This window comes from Haemorhous mexicanus, chromosome 14 (assembly GCF_027477595.1).
Source record: "Haemorhous mexicanus isolate bHaeMex1 chromosome 14, bHaeMex1.pri, whole genome shotgun sequence".
Lineage (NCBI taxonomy): Eukaryota > Metazoa > Chordata > Aves > Passeriformes > Fringillidae > Haemorhous > Haemorhous mexicanus.
The window spans coordinates 15795877-15808857 of NC_082354.1; the positions used below are offsets into that span (position 1 = coordinate 15795877).

The window sequence follows — 12981 nt, forward strand, 5'->3', positions numbered from 1 at the left end:
TTCAGTGAGAACCCAGCTCCACAGAACACCCCTTCAGCACTAAACCCCAAACCCCACTGCTGTCAGCCCAAAAACATCAGTCCAAAAACCAGCCCTGCACCACAGGGACAAGTCTGCAGAAAAGATCCCTCAGTGCTTAAAGCTCTGACTCCCACGTTAATTAAAGCCCATCAAGTCATCAGCAGCTTCAGAATAAAGTTGGAAGCTTTAACCAGCAGGAGCATCAGCTGCTGGAACAGGCACACAGCTGCATTTTTGGGAGATGTGATCCACAGAGCCTTAGAGAGGGTGTTTGTCATCACAGGGTGACAAGCCCTGTGCCCTGAGAGGCTGTAAAAAACACTAATGTCCTGTAAACCACCATAAAAAGGAGTATAGAGAGCTACAAACCCTAAGCTGGAATTGTGACATGAGTAAATCAATGATGCTTTAAATGAGCAGGTGTAATACAATGCATATACGTATGCTGTTCTCCTGGGAAGATGTGTAAGAAAAATGAATAAATGCAAATTAAAGAGTCGCAAATCTCTACAGAACTTCTCTGGAAATGGTTAGCAAAGTCACTTTTTCAAATTAACCAACTGAATCATTGCTCCCTTAACAAGAATTCTTCTTGATGTTCCTTGAGCTGGAGTCCTCCGCTGGATAAGCAGGGAAGTGCTGCATCTCAAAGCGCAGCCAGCTCTGCCCTCTGCCGATGGCCGGGGACCGCGGTGGCCGTGGGTGACACCACTTCGTGGCACGTTTGGAAAAGAAGAGCCCTTGGCTCTCACCCTGTTTGTCCATGAGAATCCTGTGGGAATCCCCTGAATGAGATAATAATGACCACGAAGAACTTGCTGTTTTTGGGGAGCCCAAATGTGCCCACGATCAGCTTCGGGGGGACCCTAAATCCCCCCAAAATCCCTGGGAGCAGGGACTGCAGCACAGGGGTGCAAACACCCCGGTGAGATGGAAGGAACCTTCCCCATACAGCTGGGGAAGGAAAATAACGGATGGATCCTCATTCCCTCAGCCTCAGCTCCGCGCCTGTCCCAGAGGGGCTCTGCCAGCGGGTCCCTGTCCCCAGGAGCTGAGTTAGGGCTCCTGACCCCACCCCTGGCAGCAGGTCCCTGTCCCCAGGAGCTGAGTTAGGGCTCCTGACCCCACCCCTGGCAGCAGGTCCCTGTCCCCAGGAGCTGAGTTAGGGCTCCTGACCCCACCCCTGGCAGCAGGAACAGCTGCTGGGGTGACACCAACCTCGCAGCGACAGCTCCCAAAACACCCCAAGAGCATCAGCACCCTTGCAAACACCTGTGAAAACCACGGAAGGAGAAGGCCGGCGGGTGATGCCAGGCAGGACCCGGGGCAGGGACACCCCGGGGCAGGGACACCCCGGAGCGGGGCCCCGCCGTGCCCGTCCCGCTCCCCAGGGCGCAGCCGCTCCCCGGCAGTTGCGCTTTTGCTTTGCACTGCGAGGGAGGGACCCGCCGTGGGGACCTCAGCAGCCCCGCGGGGACACACCGGGACAGCCTCCGGGCCAGCAAAGGTAGGGCTGGAATTCCTCTCTCCCGGTCGCCTTCGGGTCACGCTGGGGGAGTTCAGCTGGGCTTTTTTTGGTTGTTGTGGAAGAGATTTGGTGAGGCTCTGCCGGGATGGGACAACCCAGGGACAGCCAGGGGGGGTTCTGCCTTCACCACAGACCTGGTGTAAGTCCCAGAGTAAATAGGTAGAGGGGAGGAGATGCAAAGCCCAGATATATTCATTTATTGAAGAGATAATCTTCATTTATTGAAGAGCTCCTGTGTGTGCCCATGGGATGCTCTGAGCATCTGAGAGCAGGGAGATGGCTGAAGCTAAAGCACCCTGCCTTGGAGTTTCAAGCTATGTTTTCTGCTATCATTGAGTGAGCAGCTGAATTTAAGGATTAACCCCAACTCCAGCGGTTCTCAGCCTCTGCAAACCCAGCAGCACCTGGGATGGGACTGGTCTGTAAGGGGCCCTTGAGGCCACGCAGCCCCATCCCCCCTGCACAGGGATAACTGACCCAATTCCCGCACTTTCCTTGGGTTTGTCTCTCTCTGTTTGTCCCATGAGTTTTCCCAAGTGTTCTGTTCCTCACAAGTGGTTTTCCATGGGCCAATTTCCATTTGACGGCAAGAACCAGGGAGGAAGAGGACAGGGTTATCACAGCACAGGGACATGGCTGTGCATCCCTGGGGGCCATGTGCTGATGGTTTGGGGGGATAATTCACAACTTTGGTGCCGGAAACATCTCTCAGGGATGTCAGAGTGTGCCAGGAAGGCACAAGGAGGGTGGGGGATTAGGCTGACACACAGCACTGCTGCTCTGGGTTATTTTCCCTTCTTAACTAGGATAAATATTAACAAAGGAGGACAAGAGCTTTTGCAAAGGATTAAAAGGCAAAATCAGAGTATTTCACATGGCATTAAATCAGAGCATTTATTTTTTTTTCCCTTCATATTCTTGGAATTTAGTTAGCACAGCAAGGGGGAATATCGCTCTGATGGAAAAAGAGATAAATCCCAAATATCTATCAGGAAAATACTTCAAGGCAGAGAAGGCCTTCTGTCATTTGTTAAAAGAACAAAAAAGCACAATCCCATACAACATTCAGTTTCTGGTTTTAGCATCTCTATTTTCAGTTCATACCTTGTAAATTCTGCTTCCTGCCAAGGCAGGCCAGAGAACAAAGTGGGCACTGAGAGAAGCCCAGGCCACCCCTGGGCCAGCTCCCCTCAGAGCCCCTTTGGAGGGACAGAGCCACCCTCACCCTGCCTTCACTCTCACAGGAAACTGAATTTCCATTTGATGTTTTCCCTGTGCATGTTCTGCTTTTATTTTAGGTTGTGGAGGAGAAGAAGGGAAAACACAAGAGAGGTGCCAGGCACAGCCCAGCCCAGCTCCCCAGGAGGGTAAGTGAGCCAGGGACACCAGGGTGCTGCTGCTGTGCCCCTGTCACCCCAGGTTTTCTGTGTTCTTAAACACATCCCCACCCTGAACACGAGGGGACTGAGCACCCCCAGCTCACCTGGGCCAGCAGCAAGGGCAGGGCTTGGTGGAGGATCCATCCAGGCTGATCCATCACCTGGCTCTGGGCAGGAGCAGGAGGTGTTGGCAGATCCCAGCTCTGAGAGGGCTCCAGGCAGCAGCAGGGAAAACACCCACAAACCCAGCCCAGCCAGGAGCTGCTCCCAAAACTTCTCCCCACCCAGCTGGGCTTAGGAGCTGCTGTGGGTTAAACCCCCAGGATCTGCTAATGAGGATTGGACACCCCTAAGCAGCCTCAGGTGAGGAGCCTGAGCACTGCTGAGGGTTGATGAGCTCTGCTGAGGCTCAGCTGTGAGGCAGAGCCCAGCTGGGAGGAGGGTAAGGGGCTGCTCCCACAGCTCCTGCAGGGGTTCTCATGGAACAGATGGATATCCAGCTGTCCTCCAGCACATGGAAAATGCTTTACCCAGGATGTACCCAGCTCTAACAAGCTGATTTTAGGCTGCCTGCAACTCTTACCTGCTGCTCTGACTCATTAGGCACAAATCTTCACCCAGTGCCCCAATGTGGCTGATTTGGGGGTGTACTCATGGAAAAATCAGGGGGAAAAGCTGTTCAGGGGGAGAAGGAGGCTGTGCCTGTGGAGAGTCTCTCGCCCTCCCCCTCACAGTGAGGGGGAAGCAAGCACAGAGCATGCAAACCCAAATTTCCTCTTTCTGGAGATTTTTTTAGCATCCTGCTGGTTTTTTACACGACACATGGGGCTGAACTCTGTGATGTTGCTGCTTGGGATTTCCAAAGCGCCATTTCTCACATTGCTGAGTTTTTACACCCCCTCCCCAGCCCTGAGGGTGCCTCTGGGTGCCCTGGCTGAGCCCCCTCGCTGCTCCCCACCTTCAGCTGAGCCCTGGGGACCCCTCGTGCCACAGGGAGAGGCAGAAAGTCCTGCAGGTGCCTCCCTGCCCCAGGGCCAGGCTGGAAGGGGCAGGGAATGGAGTTGCAGGAAAGTTGCTGTGTGATGGGGATGGGGAAGGGCAGGAGCTTAGGAGCAGTGGGAAAAATAAGATGTGCACATGTGGAAGGGCTGGGGGTGCACTTTGTCCTTCCCTCTGTGTGTTCCAAGGCCCAGAGATGGAGTTAAGGTGGATTTTCACACCTGGGAATGCAGCCAGGAGAAAAGAAGTTGGATTGAGTCTTCCTCGGTGGGTGACAGGAGCCTCTGCAAACAGGAGAGGAGAGGCAAGCTAGTTTAAATTGATAAGAAAAAATGTTAAAATAAAAATATTATGAATTGTCACTTCTGAACCATAACAGGATCATTTCACAAGCCATTTTACCCCACTGCTTGAGTTAGATGCTCCCTCTTTAAAAGGAAAGAAGGAAGACATATCAGTCTCCTTGGCGAGAGAAAATACAAAAATAGACATGTTTCCTTTTATGGCAGATTTTCTGCTTCCACCCAAAACTACTTCAAAGTTTCGGTACCATCACACCAGCAAGTGTTGACCATCAATAAATAAGTGTTCACGTTTTTTACCTAAGCACTGGAAAAAAAAACAGCAGGGAGTGCAGCAGACGCCATTTTGCCTTTAAAATTAAAATTTTTAAAAATCAAATTAAAGACATTAAAATATTTTAAATTAAGTAAATGTGCTTTTGGCATCTGGGTTGGTACCTACAAACTTCTCCCACTTAGACCTGCAGGATAATTCTTCATGTGGAAGCCAAGGGCAAACCTGAGACGATTTGGGCAGAGATCCGAATTTCCTCTAGATTTATCAGATCCGGCTGAGGCTTTTTGTGTCTGACACATTCAGATAACATCACTGTTTGGCTTGCAATTTTAAATAAAATCCACCTCCAGCCTCCTTAGTACCAGCTCTGGTGTTACCAACAGCCTCAGATGTGCACGATGGGTAAGGACAGGCTTAGAAAAAGCAGCTGTGAGGAAGTCAGATTGGCTCAAATGCAGGTAGTTCTGCAAAAGATGGCTTATGTCCTATTTCTAAAATATAAACCTGGTTTTGACCCTATTTTTAAAAGTTGACCCTGGTTTGGTGAAAGCCACTGACCTGGGACTTCCACCCCATGACACAGCGGTGGCGGCTGCACTAGGGGAAAGGTTTGTGTGCACGTGGGTTACACGAGGAGCAGATTTCCTTCTGTCACCTGCAGCTGGGGAGGGTGGGAATGTTCTGAGGGCTTTCCTGGGAAGCCAGGGGAGTTTTCCCCTCAGGAGTTTTTGGGAGGTGAGAATATCTCCAAGGAGGGAGGCAGGTCCAGCACTGACCACGTGCTGGGACACAGGAAGAGCAACACCCCCAGGTTGTAGCAGAAAATGAGCACAATTTCTATTTACTCCTTGGTGGTTCTGCACTTCCACTGGACAGGGCACGGTGCTTGCTGGGCAGCAGAAGAGCTGATCACCACCAAAGCCACACAGGTTCTGCTGGAGAGATGCTCCAGCTTTTTCCATAACTCTTGCTCTGTTCCTCCCCTGTCCCCCAACAATGCTCCAACTGCACCTTTCTGTCTTCCAGCCGTGAGGCCACATCAGCTGTTGAGCTCCTGTGCTGAGAGAAGAGGCTGAAATGCCTCCCAAAAGGTGACAGACACACAGCTCTGGTGAGGAATTATCCACTCTGGCACAGCGATGCTTTTCCCGGTGTGGATCCCCCCTGCCCACCCTGCAGGTGACCCCAGCGAGCGCTGACCAATGAGCAGGGCACTGGAATTAACTCCCCCCGTGCCAGAACTCCCCGTGATGCGCCGGTGACCGCAGCCTCCCCCGAGGGTTCCAGGGCTGGACTGCTCCCTTCGGATCCTGACCCCCCCTGGCTGCAGGACAGGCGGGATGGACGCGTTATGATGCCGGGGCTGAGCACGGAGCCGGAGCACAACCATGAACAACTCCAGCTCCAACTGCAGCGAGACAGACCTCAAGCCCTACTACGCCATCACCTACACGGTGATCCTGATCCCCGGGCTCATCGGGAACACCCTGGCCTTGTGGGTCTTCTATGGCTACATGAAAGAGACTAAAAGGGCCGTGATATTTATGATCAATTTAGCCATTGCTGACTTATCACAGGTGCTGTCCTTGCCCTTGAGGATTTTTTACTACCTGACGGGCACGTGGGAGTTCGGAGGAGGTCTCTGCATGCTCTGTTTCTACCTGAAGTACGTCAATATGTACGCCAGCATCTACTTCTTGGTGTGCATCAGCGTGAGGAGGTACCTGTTCCTCATGCACCCCTTCAAATTCAGTGACTGCAGGCGTGTCTGTGATGTCTACATCAGCATCGTGGGCTGGGTCGTGGTCTGCGTGGGCTGCCTGCCTTTCCCACTCCTCAGGATGCAGCACCAGGAGGATAAAAACACCTGTTTTGCGGATCTTCCCATCAAGAAACTCGACCTCCCCACCTCCATCACGCTGATGACCATAGGGGAGTTGGTGGGGTTCGTGACCCCCCTGCTTATCATCCTGTACTGCTCCTGGAAGACAATCTTGTCACTAAAAGAGAGGCACTCTGCTTCCCGGGACCTGGGCGAGAAGAAGAAGGCTTTAAAGATGATCCTCACCTGTGCCCTGGTGTTCCTGATTTGCTTTGCACCTTACCACATCAGCTTCCCACTGGATTTCTTTGTGAAAACGGGGCAGATCCAGGAGGGCTGTGTGCAGATCTCGGTGTTCCACGCCGTGGCTTTGTGCCTCGCCAGCCTCAACTCCTGTGTGGATCCCATCATCTACTACTTCACCACGGACGAGTTCAGGAGACGCCTGTCCAGGCAGGATCTGCACGACAGCATCCAGCTTCAGCACCTCAGCTACGGCAGGAAGCACTCCAGGGATGTGCTTGGGGAGGACACCACGGAATACTGATTCCCAAACAGCTGCCAGTATTCCCAATATTTGTTACATTTTGGCCTTTGCCATAATTTTTTCCCTCAGGACACTGATAACAACAACTCAAACTTCTGCTCTCGCTGAGGGTTGGAATAAACAAACAACACCCTCCTCAAAAATACCCAAACCTGGCCAAAAATGCTTTGATTTAATACTTCAGGTGCAAATTTTCACTGAATGGAAATAGGAGCATTTCCATTCCTCAGCTGGGCAGCAGGAGTCATGGACCCATGGGAGAGGTGACCCATGCCCCTCCATCACCCGTGGCATCACCCAGCCACAGCCTGGTCAGCAAGAAACAGCAAAGATTCTGGGGTCTTGCTGTGCAGAAAGAATTTGATCCTAGAAATCACTGGATGCCACCATATCCTCTGTTTCTGAAGCACAAGACAATTCAGCAGAGACTGATTCTCCAGAGAGTGCCCAGAGCCTGCTCCAGCCACGCTGAGCATGGAGTGAGCAGCAGAAGGTGGCCCCAAAGGACTTCCCATTTAAATAATTAATGAAGCCTGATTTGGGGGAGTAGCAAATGCCATCACCCCAAATCACACAGCCAGGGAATCTTCCACACACTATTTTTCTGCCATCAGTTCCCATTTCTGGGTGCAAAGACAAGGGTTAGAGCCATGCCTTGGGTTTTGAACTAAGAGGTTTTGCTTGGAGGGTATTTATTCAAGCCAGGTGTCCATCAAGCCTTTCAGGTCCTCTTTTCACCAAAAATGGGGCAAATTATTTTCCTTTCACTGAAAACTGACCCACAGCCATCACATCCACTCCCCATTAACAGCAGCAGGAATCAAACAGAGGATCCAAACCTTTCCAAAGTTTGCTGTAATGGGAACTCCCTGGAATCAAAGTCAAAGGTGCCACGAGAGATTTTTAATAAAGGCTCAAAAATGGATGTTGTTTTAATATTTGATTTAAATTCAAACCAAAAAGTTCAGGCTTGACTTTGGTATTTCATTTGCACCTTCTTGTAAAATGTTACTTTTCTGTGACAGTATAATTTTTTATTTATGCAAATGTTGTTTTATAATTTATACAAGGGAAATACACATTGTAGGAAAATTATGTGAAAAGCCCAAAGAGTGCCAAAACACAAGAAGTTTGTTTTCTTTTCAAAAGCTTTTTCATATAATGAAAGAAAACTCCACCACCTCTTCCCTACAGGAATCTGAGCCAGTGCCTGATGGCTGAGCAAGCACTGATAATTCATGGAAACCACATTCACAGTGACAAAAAGAAATATTTATTTTTATATTTCCTGTTGTATATAATAAAATAATCATTTCTAAAAATGTTTTTTTAAATGTAATTCCTGGCTCCTTCTCCCCCCCTGCATCACCAATACACATGAACATGTGGCAGCACCTGGATTTGATGTCTCAAGCACCTGCAGAACATTTTAGATGGTTCTCTGAAATTATTTTACTCTTCTTGTTGCACTGGGGAGGAAAGTCAAGGGCCAGGTTTCCCAGGATAATGGGAATTCCTCCAGCTGCAGGAATCCAGCCCATCCCTATCCCTTCTGGCCACCATGGGAGGGGACCAGCGTGGCTCTGTCCAACCCCCCCAGAGTCACTTTTAGCCCCTGAGGGGAAAAGGTTGTTACATAAAGTGCTGTCAGAAGTTCAGAAATTGTTCAGTGACAGAAACCTCAAGCAGCTGAAGTTTTCCACCCAGAAAATCCTGTGGGTGCAGCAGCACCTTCCCCCTGCCACTTATTCAAATGAGTGTTAATGATCTCTTTTTACAGGCAGTCTGTGCAATGGTCAGAGCTGGTGACACGAGATGAAATCAGGAGACACCTTCCTGCCCTCCCGCAGGGCACCTCTGCTCCAGGTGGCATCTGCTGGGGCCACACTGAGGTCTCACAACCCCTGGGGATGCTGCCACCAACAACTGCAGAATCAAGGTGTTCCTTAGATTAGCAGGAGGTGGGTTTTCATGCCATGGGTATTTTTGCCATGCCCCTGTAGTTTTAGTGTCTCAGGATCCACAAGCTGGACTCAGTGATCCTTAGGAGTCCCTTCCAACTCAGAATATTCTAAAATAATCTGAATAATCTGGTCTGCAGCACTGGAATGGGAATCTGAACGAGAATGTAACTGAGAACAAAAATGCCCAAACCCCAAAATATCCCCTTTATTCTGCAGGAAGGGTTTCTTCTGGTTGTTATCACTGAGCAGCAAAGCACAGAGCTCTGCCCATGCCCTCACCAGGCTGGCTCTGGGCTGAAGTGCCAGGTGGCTTTTGGGCACAGAATCAGCTTTAATTCCTGCTGGGCCAAAGGAAAGCCATTGTGCAAGAGTGCAGCCTCAGGGGTGCTTTGAGGGATGCCTGGGGAGCTTGAGTTGTTCAGGATGAGCAGTGAGCATTTTGGGAGCCTTACTCACACATGGCACAAGGTGGCTGAGGGTGCAGGGTCGGGGGAAGCAGAGTTCTGGGTCTGCTCCAACCCTGCCCCGTTTCCATCGCCTCCCCCGGGCTCCCTGCCCAGCAGCAGCTGCACAACCTCTCATCCCCCCGGGCACCGCCTCTCCCCTGCCGCCGGCACCGTGAGAAGAGACCCAGCGGCTGCCTTGGGGCTTTTCCTGGGCATGCTGAGACTCAGAGCTGCCCTCGCATGTGACAGCTGGCACAGCAGCAGCAGCACAGCCCCCTTCCCTTCCCTTCCCTTCCCTTCCCTTCCCTTCCCTTCCCTTCCCTTCCCTTCCCTTCCCTTCCCTTCCCTTCCCTTCCCTTCCCTTCCCTTCCCTTCCCTTCCCTTCCCTTCCCTTCCCTTCCCTTCCCTTCCCTTCCCTTCCCTTCCCTTCCCTTCCCTTCCCTTCCCTTCCCTTCCCTTCCCTTCCCTTCCCTTCCCTTCCCTTCCCTTCCCTTCCCTTCCCTTCCCTTCCCTTCCCTTCCCTTCCCTTCCCTTCCCTTCCCTTCCCTTCCCTTCCCTTCCCTTCCCTTCCCTTCCCTTCCCTTCCCTTCCCTTCCCTTCCCTTCCCTTCCCTTCCCTTCCCTTCCCTTCCCTTCCCTTCCCTTCCCTTCCCTTCCCTTCCCTTCCCTTCCCTTCCCTTCCCTTCCCTTCCCTTCCCTTCCCTTCCCTTCCCTTCCCTTCCCTTCCCTTCCCTTCCCTTCCCTTCCCTTCCCTTCCCTTCCCTTCCCTTCCCTTCCCTTCCCTTCCCTTCCCTTCCCTTCCCTTCCCTTCCCTTCCCTTCCCTTCCCTTCCCTTCCCTTCCCTTCCCTTCCCTTCCCTTCCCTTCCCTTCCCTTCCCTTCCCTTCCCTTCCCTTCCCTTCCCTTCCCTTCCCTTCCCTTCCCTTCCCTTCCCTTCCCTTCCCTTCCCTTCCCTTCCCTTCCCTTCCCTTCCCTTCCCTTCCCTTCCCTTCCCTTCCCTTCCCTTCCCTTCCCTTCCCTTCCCTTCCCTGATGGGATCAGAGCCCCCTCCCCTCCCTGGCCACCAGCCTGAACCCCCAACACCCCCCGAGTTCTGGTGCTGATGTTTAGCTCCATGTTTAGCTCCCTGTTTTAGCTCCATGTCATTGCTGCTTTGAGCCATTCCATGATGACACCTTTGGGTGTCTCTCCCTCCTGCCCCCTCCTCCTCCTCTTCTGCACATTTCTGCCCCAGCCTCGGGGCAGGTGACATCTCACAGAGCTCAGAGCCCCCAGACATCTCCTGCCTTGTGTCCTCCAACATTTCCAGCACCCTTCTCATCCTCTGCCACCACCATGAGCCATCTGTGGAACCCCAGAGATCCCTTTTGCCATGGAAAGGGCTGATTTACAGCTTCTCCTACCAAAGCAGAATTTTTGTCCTCTCACACATCTTTCCTTTTACCAGCACTGTTTTATTTGCTGTTTTGTCACATGGTTGCTCAACATCCTGAGCAGAGTCCCCGTTTCTCTGTAACTCATTAGATTTTCCTGCTGGGGTTAAGGCAGCTTTGACACATTTTACTGCACTTTTTACTTCCTTTTTCACTTTGCTGTTAAAAATGAGCCTCTGCCCCAGCTCACGGGGTGTAAATGCACACACAGAGCACCCTGGCACTGCTGGACTGTGTTCTTAGACCTCAATAATTAAAAACAACCTCCAGAAAGTGACCCAAATATGAGCCCATCCCATCCAACACAAAAATAAAAAGCTAAAATATTGCCAGAGATGTTTTGGTAAATATCATGACAAAAAATAAGCTGGATCCATCAGGGCAGTGCCTGGTTCATGCTGCCACTTAAGTCAGGGCAGAGGAGCTGCAGCCTTTGGGGTGATAATCTCTGAGAATTTGATCCACACCATCTACAGCTGTGGCCAAATATCTGATTTAGAAAAATGATTTGGTTATGTAAAACTATGAGAACAAAATAAGAGAGAAAAAAGTAGTAATATCATTGCCTCTGAGGGGAAGACCTGGTTCTGGTTCCCGCTTCCAGCTCTGCCCCTGTCCCTTAGGTCACACCAACCCTGTCAGGGCCAGTGTTTGTCCTGGGCTACCCAGAGATGCCACCAGGAGGTTAAAGGGAGGGGGAGAATGAAGCTCCTTGGAGGTCAGGTACCTCCATGGTCACCACGAGGCTGAGCTCCAGTCATCAAGATAATAATTTTCTACACCATTTTGCTCAAGTTTCCTTCCACTCCCATTTTTTTCCCCTGAATTCAGGGAAAAAAACAAAAAGTCCAAGCAACCAGCAAAGGCAGGATGAACCCAACAATGTGACTGAGTGTCAAAAGGAATTGTGAGGTTGAACCACTCAATTTACCTCCCATTTTCCCAGGGGCCCAACAGAGCTGTGAAAAGGGAATATCTTGGTGAGGCCCCAGATCATGGAAGGTCATGGCTTTTACCATCCACTATGTCCAGCTTTGCTTCCCCACTTGCACTCCCACAAGTCCCAAGGGAAAAAAAAATATTTTAAAGGATTTAACCCACCCAAGCTCTTGTTTTGGCTGACTCCTTTCCCTCGTGTGCTGTCAGATCACCAGTCCTGTGACCAGTGCCATTATCTGGGACAAATCCACAGCCACAGGACACCAGATAAGCAAGGGCAGAGTAACTCCCTGTGGTCACACAAACCTCTGCACAGCTCCAGAGAAAGTTCTCAGGAGACCTGAGTGAAACAGAAGCTGAAACTCAGAGAGCTGTGAGGTTCTGTTTGAATGAGATGTTTCTTAATTAAGTGAATCAACACAAACCATCAAAGCCCACAGCCCAGCCTGTTCCTGCTGCTTAACAGCCTAAAAATCCTAAAGCAGCACTATCCCAAACCCAAAAAGAACAGCAGCACTGCCCACTTGTCATGCTGCTCCTTGAGTTCCTTCACCCCAAATTTCTTCCTCTGGGCTTGTCTGCCCCAGCCCAGAGTCTCTAATGGGACTTCAAATCCCTGGTGAGATCTGCTTCAAATCATCACCATGCTCTGCAGAGATCCCAGCTCTGCCTTGCCTTCAAGAACAAGAGGGTTCTGGTTGGTTTTCTCAAAGAAAATATAAATGAAAACACAAAAAAACAAGAAAATCAAAATGTATGGAGAAAGCAGAATGAAGGGTTTTGTGGAAGGAAACCATCAGCTCCACTGAGAAACAACAAATATTGGGATATATGGGTCTGCAAAAGGATAAATGCACGTGTTAACCAATGTATCTGCAAATGGGATTTTTATTGGAGAAACACAAAGTGTTTCTGGTCTAGGGGAGGTGAACTGGCAGGGGGCTGGAACTCAATGGGCTTTAAGGTTCCTTCCAACCCAAACCATTCTGGGATTTTAAAGGCTGTGAAAATCTGCAGCTCACTTTTTCCTCAGACAGCCACAAATTTGGTTTTCCCTCAATCAAGGGGGAAAACAGGGCCTGAGAAATGCCCCAGCAGGCAGCAATCCTGGGCAGGCTGTGCTCAGCCACCTCCACCAGCACAGTCTCACCACGGCAAACCCTTGGAGATGGGGAAGAGGAGGAGCCGTGGCTTTGTAGCATCCTCCAGGGATGCAGCAGTGCCCTGTGACCCCAGAGCAGCAGGAGAGCTGAGGGAGCAGGAGGGAAGGCAGCTCACAGATGGATCTGATAAGCACAGAGCCCTTCCTGTGCCCCCGGGCTGCTC

The 12981-nt window shown here is 51.0% G+C and overlaps 1 protein-coding gene across 2 annotated transcripts; it reads left to right on the forward strand.

Annotated features, from left to right (window-relative positions):
• Window positions 1-1394: 1394 nt before the first annotated feature.
• Window positions 1395-8197, forward strand: GPR174 (G protein-coupled receptor 174). 2 transcript variants are annotated; one of them, XM_059859245.1, is made up of 3 exons: window positions 1395-1528; window positions 2848-2916; window positions 5533-8197. In XM_059859245.1, exon 3 carries the CDS (start codon window positions 5895-5897, stop codon window positions 6873-6875), a length of 981 nt encoding a protein of 326 aa, XP_059715228.1. In that variant the 5' UTR covers window positions 1395-1528; window positions 2848-2916; window positions 5533-5894; the 3' UTR covers window positions 6876-8197. The 2 variants fall into 2 exon arrangements, with proteins under 2 accessions (XP_059715228.1, XP_059715229.1); XM_059859246.1 differs by lacking the exon at window positions 1395-1528 and having other exon boundaries at window positions 2390-2916.
• The last annotated feature ends 4784 nt before the right edge of the window (window positions 8198-12981 follow it).